Source organism: Scaptodrosophila lebanonensis, unplaced genomic scaffold (genome assembly GCF_003285725.1).
Source record: "Scaptodrosophila lebanonensis strain 11010-0011.00,11010-0021.00 unplaced genomic scaffold, SlebRS2 tig00001418-arrow-arrow-pilon, whole genome shotgun sequence".
Lineage (NCBI taxonomy): Eukaryota > Metazoa > Arthropoda > Insecta > Diptera > Drosophilidae > Scaptodrosophila > Scaptodrosophila lebanonensis.
Window position 1 is genome coordinate 2,390,069 of NW_022060744.1, and position 22,230 is coordinate 2,412,298.

Genomic DNA, 22,230 nt, shown 5'->3' on the forward strand with positions numbered 1-22,230 from the left:
GTTTGGTTCGGTTCGGCTCCGTTCTGTTTTCGGTTTTGGCTCCGTTGGATATTTTGATGTTTTATCGCAGGTAGAACGGAATGTGTTTGATGCAAGTTAAGTTAATTGGATTAACACATGAGTGTGTGTGCGGGTGTGCGTGTGTATCTGTGTGTGTGTGTGTTGCTAGTGTGTGGACACATAAAGTCATGTGTTTCAGGCAATGAAATTCGATTTATGGTCAAAAATAATTTGATTGCCAAAATGCCACAACTGTTCATGTTTGATATATGATGTATGAGTGTTCTTCTTCTTTATGTTATGTTTAAATACTCGGACTGTGTGTGCGTTCCACAATTCGAATAAATTCAACGACGAGATATTGAGAGTCATGTCTGTCGGGGCGGGCAGGCGAAGGGAGGGGAGGCGGAGAAGAACCTCTAAGTGTCATTGAAAGTCAGCATCGGCTCCTTTTGTTGTCAGCTGCCAAATTGTAAACGAAACTCGTATTGAATAGATTGAGATGATGATGATGATGACGCTGATGATGGTAATGATGTTGATGTTGATGTTGCTTCTAGGTAGCACATGAATGATGTTTTCTTTTAAGTGCCAACAACTGTTATTATGTTCTTAAAAGTTAGCGATTTCATGAAAAGAGGCTTATGGGCATTCGAAGTTTACCAAAATTCTAATGAACTAAAATTTTATGCGCCTTTCTTTCCGCGCACAGCACTCAGCCTCCTCGGCAAAGTTTCTGCGCCAATCTACTTGTATTACTTGCATACTATTGTGGTCTTAAAGCCTATTGAATGAGTAGATGAAGTAGTATGTTTGATGGAAACAGACTCCCGACCACTCGCAGACTTGTTCAACATTTGACTGAGATGTTCGACAATATTTTGCAGACTTGGTTAACATTTGACTGAAATGTTCGACAATATTTTTCGACCAAGTTTCTTCAGTCATTGAAAGGCGTAACATTTTCTTGAAAAGATGAAACAAGAAACACGAAAGTCTAGTCTAGTTGGTTGAAATAATAAACACATTTTCTGTGCCCTCTCAGCTAAGTTTCTTTGGCAACTATTGTGGACCCAGCAGCTATTAAATGGAGAAAGATATGTTTGTGGTTAAAGACCTAGTTAGTATTTCATTGAAATAGTCCAAAATTCTTTGCGCCTTTCTCTGCGCTTCTCACACAAGCTGCTTCAGTTGCTAAAGGAAGTGCAACTCTAGCTGGGAGGACGAAAACTTCGAGACAGAAATTCTCGAGTGGATGGATGACTGAATAGCTGTGTGTAGTTTGGTGTAATTAAGTTGACCAACCCAACCCACTGGCCCATCCGAGCCCCCGCCTGAGGTCCGATTAAAGTTATTTCGTATAATTAGTTGGACTGGCGGAGAGAACTCCAAAAGAGAAATGGCAGATGGGTTCTCCTCCGAGTCGTTTGTTGGCTCAAGTGCATCAAAGACCATGTCCGTGTCTGGTAATTTGATCTTGTTGTTGTAGCTGTTGTTTGTGCCAGCCTTTGTCTCAGCAAAGTGAATGACTGAGTGGCTGACTGACTGACTGGCTGACTGGCTGACTGGCTTGACTTTTTGCTACATTGCACGTTTTTCCACATTAGTGAGCATTCGAAGGCTAATAAGTTGCTCGAAAGGTGGAGCGATACGATGGATACGATATATGCGATGGATGCTTTGTTGGTTGATTGAGCAGCAAGGGGGCGCGGAGGGGGTGCGATGGGGATGGAGGGTTGAAAGGTGAATAATGCAAGGAGGAGGAGGAGGAGGAGCTGGGGTGGGGGATAGGGTAGGGCTTCGCAAAAGTTTTTGCATATGGACACACGGACAGCATGGAATCCCATCAAATGTAAACGTAAGCTCAAGTTGCCGTTCTTTTCCCATTTTTTTTTTCGGGGCAACACCAACACGATGAAGAAGAACAACAACAACAAAAATAGCACTGGCAACAAAATAAAATTAGCTCAATGAGCATTTGTGCAATCAAGTGATTTTAAACAACAAAATTGTGCAAAAGGCACGGCACAAGGTTTGGGGGAAGTTGGGGGAGGGGGGTGGATTGTAATCGAAGTTCGGCAGCAACCCTTGAGCTGTAGTTGTTGCTGTTGTTGTCAAAGGGTTGTTGCGGCTATGCGGGTGTGCGGCAAATAAATTTTACACATATTTGCACACACACATACACGCACACACACACACACACACACACGCACACACACACACACACACACACGCACACACACACACACACACACACACAGACATACAGCGAGAGAGACAGCCACGTGTGTGCAGCCAATAATTTCTGAGCTACAAGGTCGTCAGCGTGAACGTTCACGTTACGAACCTCATCGAAGCTCGCGTTGATTGTGCTGGAAAGAAAGCTATAGCAGCTATATAGAGTAAGAAAAAGAAGAGGAAGCAGACGGGGCAGAAGCAGAAGCCGAATGCATATGAAAATTCAATGTGTGCACAAAATTTTATGTTTAATTTTTGGCGCAAGGTGTGGGTGGATGGTTGACTGGGTGCTTGCTTAGGGCATGGTCATGGGCCTGGGTGTGGATGTGGCTGCGGTTAGGGTGGCGAACAGTTATCTGCTTAGAAGCAGGCGACAGCCCGAATGTGAGTCACAAGGCTGCGGGTCTTCGGCCTGCCATCAACCCCTTGCTGCGACCATAAGACTTCAGCGGAACAACGGAACGCAACTGTGAGACGGCGCTAAAATTTCACATTGAGACAAAGTCAGAAAGTCGCACGAGGCTTACATGCAGGATATTGATAATGAATTGCAAATAATATGGGATCTGTTAATCGATTGTTTCGCTATAACTGCCAGCCATTCAATGAATCGTAGAGTCGCGGCGAACAATTTCATTTGTGATTTAAGCATTATTTGGACCCTCTGAATGGAAAATTCTACAGAAAGGACGGCCTACTCACAAGTTCGTAGAAAACAACGGATGCGGAAAATGTAGTAATAGTTCAACCCGTAGAGGCAGCCAATTTTTTAAAAGTGAAACTTCTTATGGGAAGGTTTTAATCGGCAACCTTTTTAGTGACGAAACCAATAGCATGCTAACAGACGCACATAAATGAACAGCAAGTAGACAAGCTGGTGCAATTGAAATTAAGAATGTAAACAAAAGTCTTGGTTTTAGAGGGTGGACAATTCTTGTGGTTTTCGGGCTTTCTACAAATATTTTTAGTGCGAAATACAAGTAGAACTGCGTTATCTGAGGCTCTTGAAAGCTCGATCAGCACCCATTGGTGACGGCCAATTTTTTATCTACTTTTTAGCTGGTGTAATAGCTATTTATAGCAGAGGTCTACCTTTTTTTTAGCGGGTTTTCTAACCATTTTTAACCGGGTTTTGTACATATTTTAAGCGGCTATCTACCTTTTCTCCAGCTACTTATAAATGTTTTCTAGCGGGCTTACTTGCTATTCATGGCGGTTTAGCCATTTTCCAGCATCTTTCTCCCTCGATAGCCGATAGCGATAACCATTTTCTAGTCAAATTAACATAAGCCAACAATCATTACTGAATAATTATAAACGCTCCTCTCACCAATCTAAACAAAATTAACTCAAATTAAATCATACCAATACAACCATTAAGTTTCACTTCTATTTCGTGTCGCCTAGACACACAAATTTTAGTTTATTAAAATGAATATGTATAAGTTTATATACGAATATGTGTACTGATTTGTCAAAATACATAGGAGGCCTTTATCTCAAAGTTGTTTAAAGCGTAACTTGAAGACTTCGCGCAACGGACAAGAGGTGCTGCAACAATTTGGTGACCCCGAAGGCCCTAATGGAACATAATTGCAATATTTATTCAATGATATTTTCTGAATACAATGGCCTTAAATATATATGCATATATAGTATATGTATATACTTATGTTTAATCCAAATTGTCAACAGACACAACCCCACCACTCAACAATAGCATGCCTTTGCCACAAATGGTTGAAAGAGCGGCTTAAAGACTTGCTGTTGCTGACATTTGCAAAAGGCGTATGTGTGTGTGTGTGTGTGTGTGTATGTTTAAATTCATTTCTTCATCATGTAGCGCGCAGGTAACAACCGCAGGTTACTTGTTTTGCGCCTTTGCTTTACTTTTGTACATTTTGTCAATTTACCGCGAACTCACGTCGATTGCAATGGCAACAGTGGCAGCAGTGGCAGCAGCAACAACAACAACAATAGCAATAATAGCAGCAGTAGCTGTGGCAGAAATCTAGAGCCTGCCACGAATACTTTGGTATCGTGTCACACTTGCCACGACAATTTCTTTTGACTGCTCAGCTTGCTGGCAGCAGACAAAACCAAGGCAAGCAGTAGACAAGCAATCGAAGGCAAGGCAGAAAAAAGGAGTGAACCGCCCAGCCACCCAGCCACCCAACTACCCAACCACCCAGGCAACGACCCACTGAAGCCCACCTACCGTTGGACCACCTTCTGTGTGTCTGCTCTCTCTGGGTGTGTGTGTGTGTGTGTGTGTGCGTTTCTTATTTATTTCTATTTTTTATGTGTCGCGCACGCATTCATTTTGCCTCGCATTTTCACTCCTTTTTGCCACAATTTCTTTTCGTTTTCTGTAGAAAACTTGAAGTTTGGCAACTTCTACTTTGCCACATCCTTTGCCACATATCCTGCGTCGTCCTCGTCCTTCTTCTATTTCGACTTGTTTCTTGGCTAGCCGCGTGCTTGGCACGACATTTTCCCAATTGTGTTATAAATTCAAAAATGAATAACGCACGTTTGCTTGTGGTTTAAAATTCTATTTTATTTTATTGCCTTACAATACATACATAGCGACACACAAACACACACACACACACACACACACATACGCTTGGCCTTCTGGCTTCGCCTCGTTTGGTTTACATTTTCCTGAAAGAGCTTTCACTTCTTGTTGTTGCTTTTGGCAGCTATTGGCAACGCCTTCACCACTTTTCTTTCCTTTGCTAACAAATTGTATTCTGTTCGTCGCTCAATTAACAGACAAGACAAGAAGAAAAGAAAAACATTTGCCACTGACTGCCGGAGTTTGCGATCCTCGTCCAAAACCCTTTCTCGACCCTCTCCCCCCTACAGGCACACATACAACGACAGATACACACACACAAACACACAGCTACAGATACAAATCTTCAGTTTGAACATTTCTTAAAGCCAAAGCTGCTTAAAGACCTTCACGCGCTGACACTTTTATGGGCATTTTTATTATATATTTCAGAATAGACAGATGGAGAGCGAGCGAGAAGAAAACTGAGAAATTTTATTACCCAAGCCCCACCACTGTTCAGAACTATTTTTTAAGTGCCGCAATCGATGCCTTAGCCGGGCGATAAAAATTCGTATCAACTTTCTTAACATTCCAAATCGAATTTAAAATTCTTTAACTACAAATTTATTGGGAAATACCTCGAGGGCTCCAAGAGCTTAAATACTCGTAACGGCGGACGTGCTGACAAAACTTGAAAGTAAGAGTCGTATCTATTGTAGTACTTAGAAGGTGCTAGAAAATCATAGAATCAGAAGTTTTTTTAGAGATTCGCAATTACAAGTAGTTGGCGTTCAGAGGAATAAACAAAACGGTAGACGGACGAACAAACAACAATTTGTTTCAGTTTAGATTTAAACTTAACAATGCGCACACATTTTAAAAGACTTTCCTTAGTTTGATGAAAAGTGCATATCACCTTTTGTTAATTGGACAAAGAGAATTTAACCCCCCCAAAGGGGTAAATAAACAATAAAAAAGGGGGTAAATGATAATTAGCTGAATACATTTTTAAATATTACACAATTTCTTCTTAACATGCAATTTAGTAGTCTCTCCAATACTACATATATTATATATGTAGTATGTATATACGATGTTCTTAATCGAATGCAATCGAATTTTATTTTATTGGGTTACTTGCGACTTCCTTTGTTTCAATCTGGAAGCCGTTGAACAAAATTGAAGTCTTTCCTTAGTTTGATGAAAAGTTCATATCACATTTTGTATGCGTTTTAATTGGATAAAGAGAATTTAACCTCCCCAAAGGGGTAAAAAACAATAAAAAAGGGGGTAAATGTTAATTAGCTGAATACATTTTAAAATGTTCAAAATTTCTTCTCAAAATGCAATTTAGTTGAGAAAGAAAAATGAAAAGAGAAACTGACAAAAGCCAGCGATAATCTCTCCAATACTATAGATATTATATATATATATATATATATATATATATATATATATATATATATATATATATATATATATATATATAGTATGTACATAGGATATTCTTAATCGAATGAAATCGAATTTTATTTTATTGGATTACTTGCGACTTCCTTTGTTTCAATCTGGAAGCCGTAGAACTGCCCCCACCCCCCAACTCCCCCATCCCCATTCCCCCAAACACACACCAACACCCACATATTTATAGAAAACGCATGCTAATTAAATTTTATTTCTTTTGCGCTCATTACAGTTTTCGGATTAACAAACAATTGAATGACGAAAAAATAGTACTTGTATTACAAGAAAAAGTGACGTTGCTTTCACATCTTCCCCCCACCCGCTCCCTACTATCGGCATTCCAGAGCCCATCTTCAGCTGGTAAGTACAAGTAGTGTATATACTTATGTACTTAACTGTACATGTATATAGTGCATATGTATATATTTTGTGTTATGTGTGTGTGTGTGTTTTGTTTACTTTACCGTTTTATCAAAGAAATGAATACGAAAAAAAAGACGATAAGTGGAAACTTATTGGAATTTGGAAATGGCTGCGTTGACATGCGTTGAAAGCAAAGCGACATCGCTTGTCGTCACCCAAAAGCAACAAAAACAAAACAAAAACAACACCAGCAACAACAACAATACTTGTAGTGAGGGACAGCTCGGTCTGTCTTTTCTTCATCTTCTACTTCTTCTTCTTAATTTTGTATAATAATATCACTTTTATTGTATTTTGTGTCACACAGTCAACCAAAAAGCGGCTTAAAAATTGAAGAGCAACAATCCAAAAGATGCGTATCTTTGTGGCTTTTATGCGGCTGCCGCCCATTGTTGTTGCTGTTGTTGTTGTTGTTGCTGCTAAAGCCGAGACTTTAACTTCAGATTTTCATTTTCTATTTCATAAAGTGTCGCCGCTTAGCGTGTGTTGTTTGTGTCGTGTCGTCTTGTGTGGAGGGAAACTTGCCCGCTAAGCGCTTTTCTGCGTAGTGAGTAAAAAAGCAGACCAACAACAACAAAACAGAATGAAGAGCAACAAAAAGAAAAAGTCAGTCAGTCAAGGAAATAAAATCGGGCGCTTGCCCTTCTGCCGATATGCATCTCATCTCATCTCATCTCTGTGTTGCGTTGTGTGGCATTTTATTGTGTGTCTGTAACACCGCCACCTACCCCTCCCCCCTTCCCACCGCCCCTGTCCACAGACCACCACCACCCCACCCCACCCCACCCCACCCCACCACACCAGTCCGGCTCCTTTGTTATGCGAAGTAAATCAGCAGCGGCAGCTACAGATACAAATGTATCTGTAATTGCTTATGCCCATGCAGCTGCGTGTCTCCTCCGTATTCCTCCATACTTGTATTCGTATCTGTTTCTGTATCTCTATCGGCTGCGACTCTCCCTGTTGATGCCCTGACGTTTTGTTTATGATTTGTCAAGATTTTAATCCGACAAAATGTGTTTTAAATTGCAGCGCCCACGAAACATACTCGTACATAAAAAAACAAAAACAAGAAAAGGCCATGGATTGACTAAATGGTGGCTGAGAGTTGAAGTTGAAGAAATGACAGCACAAGCGAATGTGGGGCAGCCAATACACAGCAAGAAAATCTGATCGGATTTGGGTCGGTCGTGTTTTTTTTTCGATGTATTTTTAGATTTAAACTTACAATCGAATTTAAGCTCATCTCAGTGGAGGGTTTTAGATAAAACTTTTATAGAATTCTACTCTTCATTGCACAGGTAATGGCCGCAATATATTCTGGCCTTAAAGCTAGTCGATATGGAATGCTCTTTAGGCATACTTTGAAACTCAAATGGGGAATAATTGAGTAGAATTGAAGCTCATCGTTCATCATTTTGTTGGAACTCCACTTCACTGAGTTCTTCACTGAGAAATTAAATGGCTGCGCCACTTATTATTGGGTATTATAAATGCCCAATTTTTAATACTCTGTGAGCATATTTTTGAAGTCAAATTAACAGAAATTTAATTGAGTTTCAGTTCAGTGCGGTAATCCGAAAATTTTCTTATAGCTATTTTTTTTATCGGCTCTAGATAGTTGTTCTTCGTCGATTTGACAGTGAAAAAGTTTTTTCTTGAAACTAAGTTGCTTTATTAGTTTTCAATATTATTTTATTTACATAATTGTTTCAAAAACTGTTTCTGATTGAGACAACCAATGTTCGCGATTACAAAGAAAACAAACAAACAAAAAACAAAGAAAACTACTTGAAGCTTAGTCAAAATATATGAAGACGTTATATTCTGGAATGCGAATTACATTTCCTAATAAGTGAAATAAAAGGGATTAAAATAAATGTAAATGCTGAGAATTTTGAGAGGCAGCTGAGAGAGTCGTTCCCGAAATGAATTCGTTTAAATCCATGGAGATTTAGGAGAAGAGAAGAGTTTCTCGCTTTTGACGATCGTTTCTGGTTGCAATTATAATACTGATTTGTAATCTCTTGCAATATTTTGGATGTATAGTAGCTATGCCAAACATTTAGATGGAAGAGTAAAGTTCTATGAAATGTCTAGCTTCTGATGGGGTTCCTAAAGAATAAAATCAGTAGAAATAGATTTCATTCACTCCCTAACAATGGAGGTGTTCCCTTAACTCTGTGGAGTTATGCTGAAAGTAAGTAAGAGAGACAAGTAACTAATATTATTGCTTATTATACTTGTAGTTAAGAGTGTGATGAAGGAGTGTGTCGGAGGGCCGACTGAGAGACGGTGTGGGTGGGGGAGTGGGGAGTGGGGGAGAGTGTTATGTAAATATTGGAAAGAGGAAGTGGGCAGAGAAAGCTGCTGTATGTAGCGTTGAGTGCAAATGAAGTTTGTGCAGAGTACTCGCATTTGGCCAAGTCGTAGGCATTGGTGTTAATAAATTCACCTTTTACCGCAAAATATTGCCAACATTTGCAAAAGACAAACAATTTGCTCCGGCTGGTGTGTGGCGTGGAGTGGCGTGGCGTGGCGTGGCGTGGCGTGGAGTGCTGCTGGTGGTTGGGCGAGTGGTGCATGTGGGTGGTGGCTCGTACACTCGCATGCCGTATGTGTGGTGACTATAACCGTGAGTCTATGCCAACATAAATCACACGTACTGAGTACTGCATGAGGCAGACACATCGGTTGGTTGGCTGCTTAGCCTCTTTCTCCCTTCCCTTCCCTTCCAGCCTCAAGCGTTGAGTCTTTTTATGCTCGCTCTTGCCACTGTGTGTGTCCACACACACACACACACACACACATATATATATATATATACATATATATAAATATACTCGTATGTATATATTGTCATTGCTCGTTTCTGCATTCCATTTTGCTGGCGTTTTGTATTTCAACGCCTTCAACGTCTTCTTGTGTTGACTTCAGTCAACAATAATACAAAGCACAAACAGAATTTGGGCTGGCACCTCTCTAGATTTCCAAACACATGTATGTCTACATACTTGTATATAGGTATATACATATGTATATACTTGTATATATTTAGTATATAGTATGTTGTGGTTAGCTTGGAGGGGCTTGCCTCAGAAGTGTGCCCAGAAGTGGCGCTCTCTGAAGTGGCTCGCTGGAGTGGTGTTAGTCGTGGTGGTGGTGGCGGTGGTGCTAAGTCCTTTTCCGTATTGAATGACTTCACATTACACATAAATGCGAACGGAGGCGAATTTGTTGCATTTGTTTATTCATATCTTCGGTGATTTTCCTAATTCATTAAAAGGAATCGCAAGAGGCTTCTCCCGCTTATTAGCAATTCGTTTAGGGAATTCGAGACGATGAACAGAGCTTTCACGCTAATTATGGACAACCATACTTCAACGAGTTGTTCCTCTTGTTCTTGTTGTTGTTGTTGTTGTTGTTCAACAAGTTGTTGTTACTTCCCCGACCTTGGCGAGCATATAGAGAATATTAAATGAACGAGAATTATTTCAAGCTGTTTTTCGATTGAATTATTGATGGAAAAACTAGTGGAACTGATTTGCATTTCACTTGATTTTTTGTAGAGTAGAGCGAAATTTTCAATTCATTTTGAAAAAGGAGCTGTTTTAAATAAAGGAACAATATTGTTAACCCACCTTCTCTGTAGCTTCTCAAACAGAATAAATTTTGTTTTTTTCTTAAATTTATATGTTTATATATAACCTTTTTTTAAGATCCTAGGTTGGACATTTATTAAATTTTAAGATGACTTTGGAACGTGAATCGTGATTCGAACTGAGGCCAACTCAGGAACAAACTCACCATGTGGGATTTCTTCTTTCTGAAAAAAATATAAACAAAATATTAAAATTGAACCCTGAGCTACTATGAGCCTTTACATACCAAATAACTGAGCCTTACTCTCTCTCTCTCTCTCTCTTTAAGTTTATAGATCTTTTGAATCGTTTATTCATTTTAAAAAGCATGTAAAGCTTAATAAATCATTTTTTTTTTACCTAAAAATATTCTCAAGTCAGAGTCAGTCTCCAAACATGCTTCCAAACATGCTTCAATTTAATCGCAAACTCTCTCATAAAACGATGAGCTTTGCTAAGTCATTAAACAAAGGTCTTATAAACAAATACAAGTCACAAAGTGAATTAAATATAATTACTCAATGAATCATTTATTCTCTTCAATTTTCTTAAATTTAAATGCGATTCACACTTTACTTTCAATTCAGTCTCAAACTGTCTCATAAAGCGATGAGCTTCGCTAAATGAGATCATCAATTCGTTGTCTAAATACTTTTCCATCCGCCCAAATGATTCACACCATCTCTTCTGAGATTCACTTTCATTGCGAATTCATACTTTGTAGTATTTGCTCGTAATGCCTGCGGGCCAAACATTCTTTGAACTTCGCGTTAAGCATAATTCATTGATTAACTCGCAAATTGAATTTGTGCGTGAATAATTATTATCCGCTTACCACATATCCGCACACAGATCCATAGAAGCCAATTAAATATTTATTGTAATAGCCATAATAAACGACTATGCATATTATACGCCTATTATATACGTATTCGAGTCCACAGTTATAGTAACTCTGATTTTACGAGAAGGCAAATGGGGCGCGCTGTTAAAAATGCATTCATTGCCATTCATGAATCGTCTAGTCATGCGTAATTCTATGAAGAACAGCAGGTTCACACGATATTATTAATATCGTTGATTTATTAGCATTCGTTGCATGTTTAAATGAAAGCAGCCACCCACCACTCCCCGAATCACTTAACTACATATGCATAAGTGCACTAAAAGAAACGAGCTTGTACTTTCTCGCTTGCGAAAATTGAAACGACCTGCTCCGTTCTTGCAAGAGTTACATTTACGCTTCGAACCTAACAAATTTCAGGCAAATAATTTGTACGCAAATTCACAACTTGACAAACTTGTTAAGACTTTTCGTTTCTTAAATTACGTCATAATGAATTTAGTTTCTTGGAATAATTTAAGCAATACAGAGGCTTTGCAGTATTCGTTTTGAATACGCCTCGAACTTGACAAATTTCAGTACATATAGTAACATATGAGTACTTTAGAATATGGTCAGACAGGCAAATAATTTGTATGCAAATTCACAACTTGTCAAATTTGTTAAGACATATCAGTCCTTAAATTACGTTAGAATGTATATTTACAAAAGTTATGGCCAGACAGACAACTAAAAATAAGATTTAAGAGATCTTAGATTACGACAAAATGGATTCACTTTCTTTAAATATTTTAAGCCTCAACGAAAACGAAACTTTATCGATAGATACAGTATCGACAAGTGTGATAAAAATAAGTAAGAACATATTAGAAAACTGAAGCGATACAGGTCCCATGATATAGGTACATTAGTATGTATGTATACATGAACGCTTGTCCATCCGCTCAACCGTTCGACTGTATGAACACCGAGAACATTTGGCCTATAAGAGCTAGAGCGCCAAACTTGGTGTGTACACTTGTCTTATCCATATGTAGAGCTATGTAGTTTATTATTCAACAGTTATTGCTTGGTTGCTTTATGTAGGAACGATCGGCGGAATAACTCTTTTGTTTGTGCGCTCTCTATATTGAAGCCTAATCGAAATCGGGCCACTATTTCTATTTATTTATTTTATTTGTAATCTATATCCGAGCTTTACAAGTGTTGGGTTACTTTACAAGAGTGATTGGCACTACCTGAACATTTAATTCGTTTCTCTCAGTGTATGTACGTGTAGGTAGTATTTGTGGGTGCCTCGCCCAGCTGCTCGCATTTCGCTTTCGTTTAATGGGCTGCTGCTGTGGCCCGCTTTAGCTTTGGTTTAGAGTTGCCTTTAGCTTTTGGCGCTCGGTTCGTCTGCTTTGGCCGCCAACTAGTGCCCCACATTTCGTGCGTCGTTGGCGTCCAGTCTGCTATTCGAGTACGAGTATATGTTCTTTTTGTTGTTTTTGTTTTTTTTTTTTTCATTTTTCTTTTGCCACTCGCTGTGTGTGTGCTGCTGCTGCTGCTGCTGCCAACTTCCACTTGAGTGGCGCTCGCCAAATGCAACGAACGCTGCCCCATGCATGTTAATTAAAGTCATTACAAGCAGCCACGACGGCGATGTGACGTTGTGGAGCCCTGTCAAGAATGTGTGTGTTTGTGTGTGTGGGGGGAGGGGAGAAGGGGGGTGGATGGTTCCAGACTGAAACTCCAAAAACAAGGCAATACAAAAGGCTAGCCGCAGCAGCCGAAACCGAAACCGAAGCCGAATCCAAGCCAAAGGGGAAGCGCCAAATTAAGTGGCCGTCAGTTGGCCAGTTGGCAACAAAGTGGAGCAAAAGCAATGCCACGTTTGCTGTATGCCCCAAATTGGCCAATTTTCCATATGCAGTTGGCAAACACACACACACACACACGTACACATACATACACTTTAGTCAAAGCTGAAGCTGAAGGCGCACCCCGTAAATGAAAAGGTTACTGTTGTTCCTTGTTTCGTGCTTCTTATTGCGTGGCATTGACATCCATGAATGTTGCACTTTGGCCTAAACTGTGAGTTCTCTCTCGTTCTATGTGTGTGTGTGCTATGTATGTATGTGTGTGTGGTATGTGTGTGTGTGTGTGTTGTGCCAGACAGCTGACATTGCTGGCAGAATTCATAGAAATCAGCAAAAATCTCTTCCTTTGCTGCCTGGCCCGCGGCCCAACACGCGTCAAGGATATGGACCAGGGCATGCGTTTGCCAAACACTTGAATTATACACTGGGGAAAATGCGGGCTTTTATTTTCACAAATATTATATTCTATGGCACCAAACAAAATGCCGTCAGATCTAAAAAACCAATTCGACTGCCCGTAATGCAAATAAGAGTTCCTTGCAAGTTTCTTGACTTTTAAGATAGTCGATAGACATGTCCGTCCAGCTGTTCGACTGTATGAACGGCCAGAACTTTTTGGCTTAACCCTCTGCAAAACTAGCTTAATATAAACCATTATCTAATAGAGCTGCCTTAGGATCTATTGTTGGAAAAACAATCTTATTAGGATAAGTTCGACTTTTCTAAAGATATTTCGAGATAATTTGATATTTAGGTGAGTTTTGCCCTCATCTTATTCTAATGTTTCATCCAAATCGGCCAACTACAGTACATCATTGTTCGACTGTATGAACAGTCAGAAATTTTGAACAATAGCAGCTAGAGGCACCAAACCTAATATGTGGACTCGACTTGTGGTTTCACAAAGCAAGTTCCTCATCATATCAAAAAGTTCCATCAACTTCAGCTTTCTACATCATATACATTGCTTTCCAGTACCAGATATTAATACCTTCGCTCATATTTCGTTAAACTGGGAGAAGCATGTCCTAACAATGTGCGTACTTCCCCTTTTTTTTTCGAGTGCAGAGTTGAAAGTGTTGGTAAAAACTAATGCAGATGATGTTTGGCGCTGCCTTCCTGCTTGGCTGCCTTGCTGCCCTTGCCGCCTGGCTGCCTGGCTGCCCTGCTGGGCAATGTCAAAGGCACGCACACATGGCCGGCGGACATGAATGCGGGCCACACGTGGCAGGGCTGGGGGCGTCGTCGCATTGTTCGCATAATGGAACATATGCGTGACGTCGTCAGTTCTGGTCGCAATCCCAGACGCAGCATCAGCCTCTGCAGCTTCAACAGCATCGTCGGCATTGTAGTCCTCGTCGTCGCCCCCGTCCCGGTCCTCGTCCTGGTCCTGGTCCTCGTCCTCGCCTGTGTGCCGGCGTCGCTCTCTAATGATGTACAATATTCACAAAATGTGTTAATGAGCCTCTAGTATTGGCAACAGGAACGGCAAAAACACCAGCAACAATAGCAACAAAAGCAACAAGAGCAACTGGCAGGGCTGACAGGCTAATGAGTTACAGTTCAAAAACCTGTTGCTGCACGCACTCGCCACAAAGTATCCTTCAGATACTCGAACATGCATTTGCCTTCCATTGGCAAATAGTAATTGCACCGAGCATATTGAGGCAAATAAAATTGATGGGTACATGAAATCCAATTGGCAAATGCAAATGCAAAAACGCAAAGAGTTGTGGCCAATGTTTGCCGATATTTATCTATGTCTGTACATACTATATCTGTTTGTCTCTCTATCTGTCTATCTGTATATCTGTCTGCTGCTGCGTCTCTGCCTGTGTCTGTTTGTGTGTTTGAAGAGTGAAGTAATTGAGGCTTAGATTGATGTTTGATGGAAGCAGCATATGAGGGCTTAGGCACAACAACAATCACATTTTCATTAAACCCCACACGAATATTACTCGAATCTAAACGAGGTTGCTGTGAAAGCAAATGAAATGCGAACATTTTTATAAATTTCTGCTCTCTACTATATGTAGGCTCTTCGTAGTGGTAAGCATCGTCGCGCTATTTCCCATTCAAAGCAGCAGTTCAAAGAGAAAAGTCTGGAAAGCAAATGAAAGGGGAACATTTCTATATGTACTCGTATGTGTGCTGAACAAGGTTGGTCTGCTCCATAAATACTATATAGACTACTATAATTCTACTGATTCCGCGTCATTTCACATTTTAGAAACGAATTTTAAAGATAAATATCTGGAAGATAAATTAAAGGAGAACTTTTCTATATATTCTCAACAAGCTCTGTCTGTTTCACATAACTTTTCAAAGAGCAATAAAAGTATCTCTTAGATTAAATTGTTTATTAAGTAGTAAATGTTCTTATATTAAGTATTTTAGGAGTTATAACATTTTTATGCCAGGCATCAATGTTTTAATCGTTTGAAATCAATATCTATACGAATTCTCAACTGAATGTACAAGTATTCCAAAATGTTAAGATGGCATGAAATGCAAACAAAGGAAAGTCAACTTCAACAAATTTTGGTTAAAATTCTAGCTGCTATTGTTTAAATTCTAGCAATTAAATCTCTTAATAATAATTGAGAAAATAGCATACTAATGTTTTCTAAAGTTGTTTAATTGCATTTCAAACAGGAGATATGGCATTTAACTGAACAATTAGCTTTTGTACTATAGATATTTGACACATCTTCTAAGCACCTCAAAACATTAAAGTATTGAAAATATATGAAAAAGTACTTGTATTAAACAAAAATGTTGAATTCATGCTGCCAGTCAGTATTGTAGTATTTTTGTCAGAAACTTATTAATTGAGATTCAAAAGAAGTTATGTTTCAGTCCACCTTGCTCTTAAATTGCCAACAGTAGAGTTAGTCGTTAGAGTTCAGTATAAACTATATAAACTGGCGATGTCTTCGACTGGAGCCCAGCATCTACTATATAGCATTGCTGCTTACGTCTTGCCAATCAGAAGGCCAATCGCAATAACTGAAAATATATTTCGATTGCTCAAAATTGTTGTGCATTATTGCGCGCGCACACACAGACACACACACACGCATAGCCACTCATATGCACTTTGTTGCTATAAGTGATACTATATACTAGATATATTGCACTTTTCTGCTTGCACATCTGCATTTTTGGTTCGGAGCGTTGCCAGCAGCGCTGTCTGTGTCGGCATCTTTATTGGCAACCCTGCTGACGTAGCGACGCAGCTGGTACGCAGCGTGCGAGGAGGGGGAAGAGAGTGAGCAGGAGAGGGAGAGGAGAGCAGCAAATTGCTTTACTCTCTTCATAGCAAGATAGCAGAACTGCACAGCTGTGACAAGTGGAGTGAGCAGGAGGGGTGGGTTATGGGCGGTGCTTGCTTGCTAGTAGTAGTAGTAGTGGATAGTAGTGAGTAGTCAGTAGTCAGCAGTCAGTTTGCAATCAACTGGCGGCATAGCAGCTTAAGTGATACAGCAGCACTGGCACTTGCCAGTCTTCGTCTTGCTCTTCTTCTTTCAGAGCTGTTGCGCTGCTGCTGCTGCTGCTGCCTTCTTCTGCTTTCTTCTTCTTGTTCGCTGCCAGCTGTCGTGCTGTGCACGAAAAGTGTTGCATAAGCGCCAGGCGCTGGCAGAATTTTTCCCTCCCACTCTCCCTCTCTCTTTATTATTATTATGATTATTATTATTATTGTTTCATAAGTATTTGTGCCGAGCGAAATGTAAACGTGTCCCACCCGCTGCGTCTTTATTATTAATACACACACACACACATACACATGTACATAAATACATGCCTACACAAATGCAATCATAGTATATGCGCAACATAATTGAAAATGTATGTGTGCGTGCTCTTGCGTGTGTTGTTTTTATTTTTATTTTTTTTTTGCTGGCTTGTATGCGCGTCAATTTCAAACGTTTAAATCAAAACGCATGCCTGAAATAAACGCCAATCGTTCGCTGTTGCTGTTGCCTTTGCTGTTACTGTTGCTTTTGTTGTTATAGGCGCCGTTGTCCGAAAAGACAACAATCAACTCGTTAGAGTTTGCATGTGAAATGCAATCGTCTAAAAATGCACTGCAAAAAACAACAAAAGCAAGAACAACAACAAAACACTACGCTAGCGCCAAAAAATAAATAAAAATTCAAAAAAGCGCGCGCGCTCTTCACACAAAATAAAAAAAAAAAAACGAGAAAAAACCAAAGTGCACGCAAAAATTTCGGGAAGCTGCGAAATTGAGGGCCAGCGTTGTGTGCTTTGCAACGGCACAAATAAACAATAGAAATAGCTGCAATAACAACAACAACAACAACAACTAACAACATCTCACAGGCGAGGCACAGTGGAATCAAATTGGTCCACACTTGCATATACTTGTATATAGTACGAGCATTTGAATTCTAGTCGAAATACCCTGCAAATCGGCATCTATTTATTTGAGCTTTCCCTACACTGCAATATGCAAGAACTATAACCTGTTTTTCGGTTTAACCGATTTTTACTATATATCCGTTTTATAGTATAGCAGATACGGACGACTTACAGCAAATTATTTGTTGATAAAGCTCCTGGCTTGCAATTTAGTTTATAGGCTCACTTTAAGGTCCTTAAATCTTTTATTCAGGAATAGATGAGAAACCGAATATTTTTGCAAATAGCCGCCATATAGCAGATTCGATCTGAAATCTGAGAGTAAAGATGAAGTCAGTATACTCTGTACATAAAATGTACAAGAGTATATTAGGTTTGCGGGTGCTGAAAATGTAACAGGCAGAAGGAGGCGTGGCAGACCCCACAAAGTATATTGATCAGCATGACGAGACGAGTCGATCTAGCCCTGTCTGTCTGTCCAACTGTCCGTCTGTCCATCCGTCCGTCCGTATGATCACCTAGATCTCAGAGACTATAAGAGCTAGAGACACCAAAGATGCACAAAGATGCCTTATGTGTGTACGCTATACGAGTTTGTTTTATTTTTTTGATTTTCCCCCCCACTTCCCCCCTATGGGGGTTTTCCCGATTTTCCATTCGTATAATCGCTTATATATCGGAGACTATAAGACCTAGGAACACCAAATTTAAGTCCCAGATGTCTTATGTGAATACGCAGAAAATGTGTATTTTGGAATTTCCCTCTCTCCCCCGCAAATCGTAACTCCCGTAATTCTTGGAATTTCGAACTCAAACTTGGCAAATACCTCCATTTAGTTATTATAAGTCCAAATTTAACAGGAAGCTATAGGCATATATGTACATAAGACCAAGTAGTGCCCGCAGCTGTTGTTGTTGTTACTGCTTTGCTCAGGCACACGAGACATACACAGGCACACACAAATACACACATACTTGTACACGCATAATTATTCTACAGATATGTACAGAGTATTTCAAAGTCGGGATACCCGACATTAGCTTCTCTACTTGTTTTAATGCAGTATTTACGAGGAAAGTGAACTTATATGCCCTGGACAGCCTCTATAGTTGGCACAAGCGACAAATACTGATCGTAAAGTGCAGTAAGCTTGTGGAGAGTTGGACCTCACAGATGCAGCTCCTCAGTTTCTTCCCGTACCATCCATAGATCGGAAATTATGCACCCATTTATTTGAGCGTTCCCTGAACTGGACAGCCTCTATAAATTGTTTCTCGCAGTTGCTGCATTTCGGAAGGATATTCCTTATTGGCACAAGCGACAAATACAGATCGTATAGTTCCTTCCATTTCGGAGATAGGCCGGAAATTATTTGCATCATCGATGCAATAGCAATACAAGAAGTAAAGAAAACGCCCTTTCGATTCGCGATTGTGCTTTTGAAATAGCGACCATTGTGCACCATTGGGTTGCCATCCAATTGATGTATCAATCAGCGTGGGAAAAATCATTTTCATTTTGTGGTGCGTTGCGATTTGTTGTTGTTGTTGCTGCTGCTGCTCTTTTTATTATTCTTGTTGTTGCTGTCGTCGTCGTTGTTGTTGTTGGTAAGGGTTGTGAGTTTGATGATTGAAATTGAAATATTGGGAGCGGCCTGAGTTTTTGAAATTAAATTTAGCGACTGGCCTGCAAATTTTTCTATGTCTACTTGTATGCTTTGCAGATGCCGTGCGCTTGGCCTTGAGGCGAGGCAGCAACAACAGCAACAACAACAACAATAAGCAAATGGATAAGCAAGAAGCCGGTGGCGGCCCATAAAGGGATTTTCAAAAATGTTTGCCTTCGTTTTTATTGTTTGCTGCACGCGCTTCAACTTTTGGGCTGCGTCTGATTGATTTATGGGCAGAGTCATAAAAGCAGTTCTCCCAGACCTCAAGCAACTGTCCAGGGGGTGTTGGTGTGTATGTGTATGTGTCTGCGTGTGTGTATATGTGTGGGTGTTTATGAGTGCGGTGCAGCTATCATTCACTGCTTGCTTTTAGTTGCGCCACAATTTTCGGCATTATGACAAAAAATATTTTGCTGCTCTCCTTTTCTTCTGTGTTTTGTTTTTTTGTTTTTGCATTGCTGCTCAGTTTGCTCATCCAGCCCGTTAATAGCTTTAATGCCGTTTTATGGCCAACGCCTGCTGTTGCTGTTGCTGCTGCGGCTTGTCCTGTGCCAAGGCTAAGACTTGCAGCACGCACAGACTTGACAAGCCTGCCAGCCTGGCCGGCAGAATTTTGAGGCACGACCGAGCGACCACATGCATGTAAAAGCGGATCAGCCGGACAGCAGGGGAGAGGGGTACGCCCTGTTGTTGCAACAATGTGAGCGCAGCTCCCTCCCCACACCCCCCAAATTCCTGTCCCTCCCCTCACCAAAAAAAAAAAAAGAAAATATTATTCGTTGCTCGTCTGCGCTGCGAAGTAAATCATGAGAACGACGACGACATTTGAAGCAGGCGCATAAATAAATTGGGATTGAAATTGTTGAGTAGGAAGCAGCAGCAGCAGCAGCAGCGGGCGGGGAAGGAAGGGTAGTGGAGGAGTCTGTGTGTGTGTGTGTGCTGGCATTTGTGTTTTTGTAGCACAGTGTAGATGAAGCAAAGCCGCGCGCTCTTGGCGACGATGGCGATGGTAAAGCTCATAATTCCAGCTTTTATTTGTGGGATTTTGGCATGGCATGTCAGTCAAATGTACGGCTATATATGCATACATGTATGTATGTATGTGTGTTGTGTATCAGTGTGTGTGTGTGTGTGTGTGTGTGTGTGTGTGTGCTCGCCCGCATATGTGTGCGTGCACGACGCATTCGTAACGCTTCCATTTCAACGCTGATTAATGGTTTTGTTTTCTCATTTGGCCCACTGACATGCAACCGCAATGCTGCTGCTGCACCGCTTGCCCGAACTAGTTCTTTATTTCGCGAACTACTCGAAACACAAGACATTTGATGCACATCTGAAAACAGCTATGAATCGCACTTGAATCTCTACGCCCTTCTACGCGCTTCCCACAGCAAGCACTTAGGCCTACTAAAAGGTTTGCTGCTCCATTTTTTTGTTTTTGTTCAGCGATCTAGTTCCGTACCCCTTCATCGCCATACTTCAATCAGCTATGTTTGCTTCCCGCACTAACTTGTCATGTCTCTCTGGCTCTTTACGATTCTTTGCAGCTGGCTACACAGAACTCAACTCTCGTTCGGCGACACTTGAGTTGGCAACATAATCGCACATCATGCGATTTGTCGCCGCTTGAGCAGGAAGGAGCAGCAGCAGAAGAAGAGGAGGGACGTAGCACCACAACAAGAACAGCAGCAGGAGCAGAAGGAGCAGCAGAGAGCATTCGAACGACTCGATTCGACGACACTTGGGCAAGGAACCCCACAGATTTTTGCGAGCCGTTGCAACCGCCCGAAGTGGCGCCCATCAAAATGTACCCGGCCGGAGGAACCACAGCAGCAGCAGCCGCCAAGTTTCAGAACCGATCCGCCTCGCCACAGTTTGCCAATTTTGTGCCACCACCACCCGGCGAGTATCCCTCACAGGCGGGCAGTGGTCAGCTGGTGGCTGCCGCAGCGGTGCACAATGCGCCCGGTTCCATGTCCATGCGGCATGCGAAGAGCAACAGTGGCAGCAGTGGCAACAGCACCACCCTAGCCGCTCATCGCAACATGGCGATGGGCGTGCTCGGCACTAGCGGCGGTGGTCCCGGCCCCATGCAGCACATGGCACACGGCGCCGCCACCCTCGGCCATCATCGTGGCGATCTGATCTTTCCCGATGAGATGGACAGCATTGAGTTCTGTATGCCGGCGCCACCGCCCTCACAAAATGGCGGACACGCGCACGGCCTGAATGGCGAGCTAATGCTGCTGCATGGCAGTGGCCATGGCGAGGCCTTCACGGAGCGACGCCGACGGGGCCACGGTCGACGCAGCAACCACAAGATGGATGTGGAACAGCAGGTAGGGGAACAGAATCAGTTGGGAAAATGGAAGTGGGTTTCGATTTCGGTTCCGAATGTCCTTAATCGGAAATAAATTGAACGTTTTTTGTTTTGTCACACATCACATTTTATGTGTGAAAAAAAATCACTGTTTCAATTACTTCGAAATATGTTGGAACGTTGGGATAGGAACGAAATCGTAGAAACTAATTATAATTGAATACGCTTCACTTTTAAACACTTTCAGATAAGGTTAGACCTATTAATTGTCTTGTTTCTTTACCAAGAATATACTGTTCTTACTTTGTTTTCTTTTTATGGTAATTATTTTTTTAGAAAATCACTTCCAGAAATACTTGGAACAGCTAAAATAGAGACCAAGTATTGAACAGGATAGACCTATTGATTGATTCGTTTCTACTTATATCAACAATTCTTCCGTTCTTTTGTGGAAAAGTGAAAAAGGAATTGAAATTGGATTTTTTTGTCTACACTAAATAAGTATAGATCTATTGATAGTCTTGTTACCTTACCAAGAATCTACTCTTCCTATTTCGTTTTCATTTCATGGCACATACTTCAGAAAATAAAATACTTGGCAAAGTGAGAATAAATTCGAAGTATAGAACATAAGTTGGAAATGGGTACGATTTATGTTTGTAAATGCAATTAGGATAGACCTATTGATATATTCGTTACTACTTACGAGCATATCAACAATCTGCTCTTCTTCTATTCTACTTATTTATACGAGTAATTAGTTTCTTTGGAAACAGTTGGAATAGTGAATAAGGAATTAAAATAAGATGCTATTAGAGAGGA

At 40.8% G+C, this 22,230-nt stretch overlaps 1 protein-coding gene across 1 annotated transcript in view; it reads left to right on the top strand.

Annotated features, from left to right (window-relative positions):
- Nucleotides 1-22,230, top strand: part of LOC115633411 (cell wall protein IFF7) — a 159,818-nt gene that overhangs the window by 114,165 nt on the left and 23,423 nt on the right. Inside the window, exons 4-5 of the mRNA XM_030530855.1 lie at nucleotides 6,498-6,625; nucleotides 20,636-21,427. Coding sequence (XP_030386715.1) covers nucleotides 20,894-21,427 — 534 coding nt within the window. The 5' untranslated portion in view covers nucleotides 6,498-6,625; nucleotides 20,636-20,893. The remainder of the gene's footprint in view (nucleotides 1-6,497; nucleotides 6,626-20,635; nucleotides 21,428-22,230) is intronic.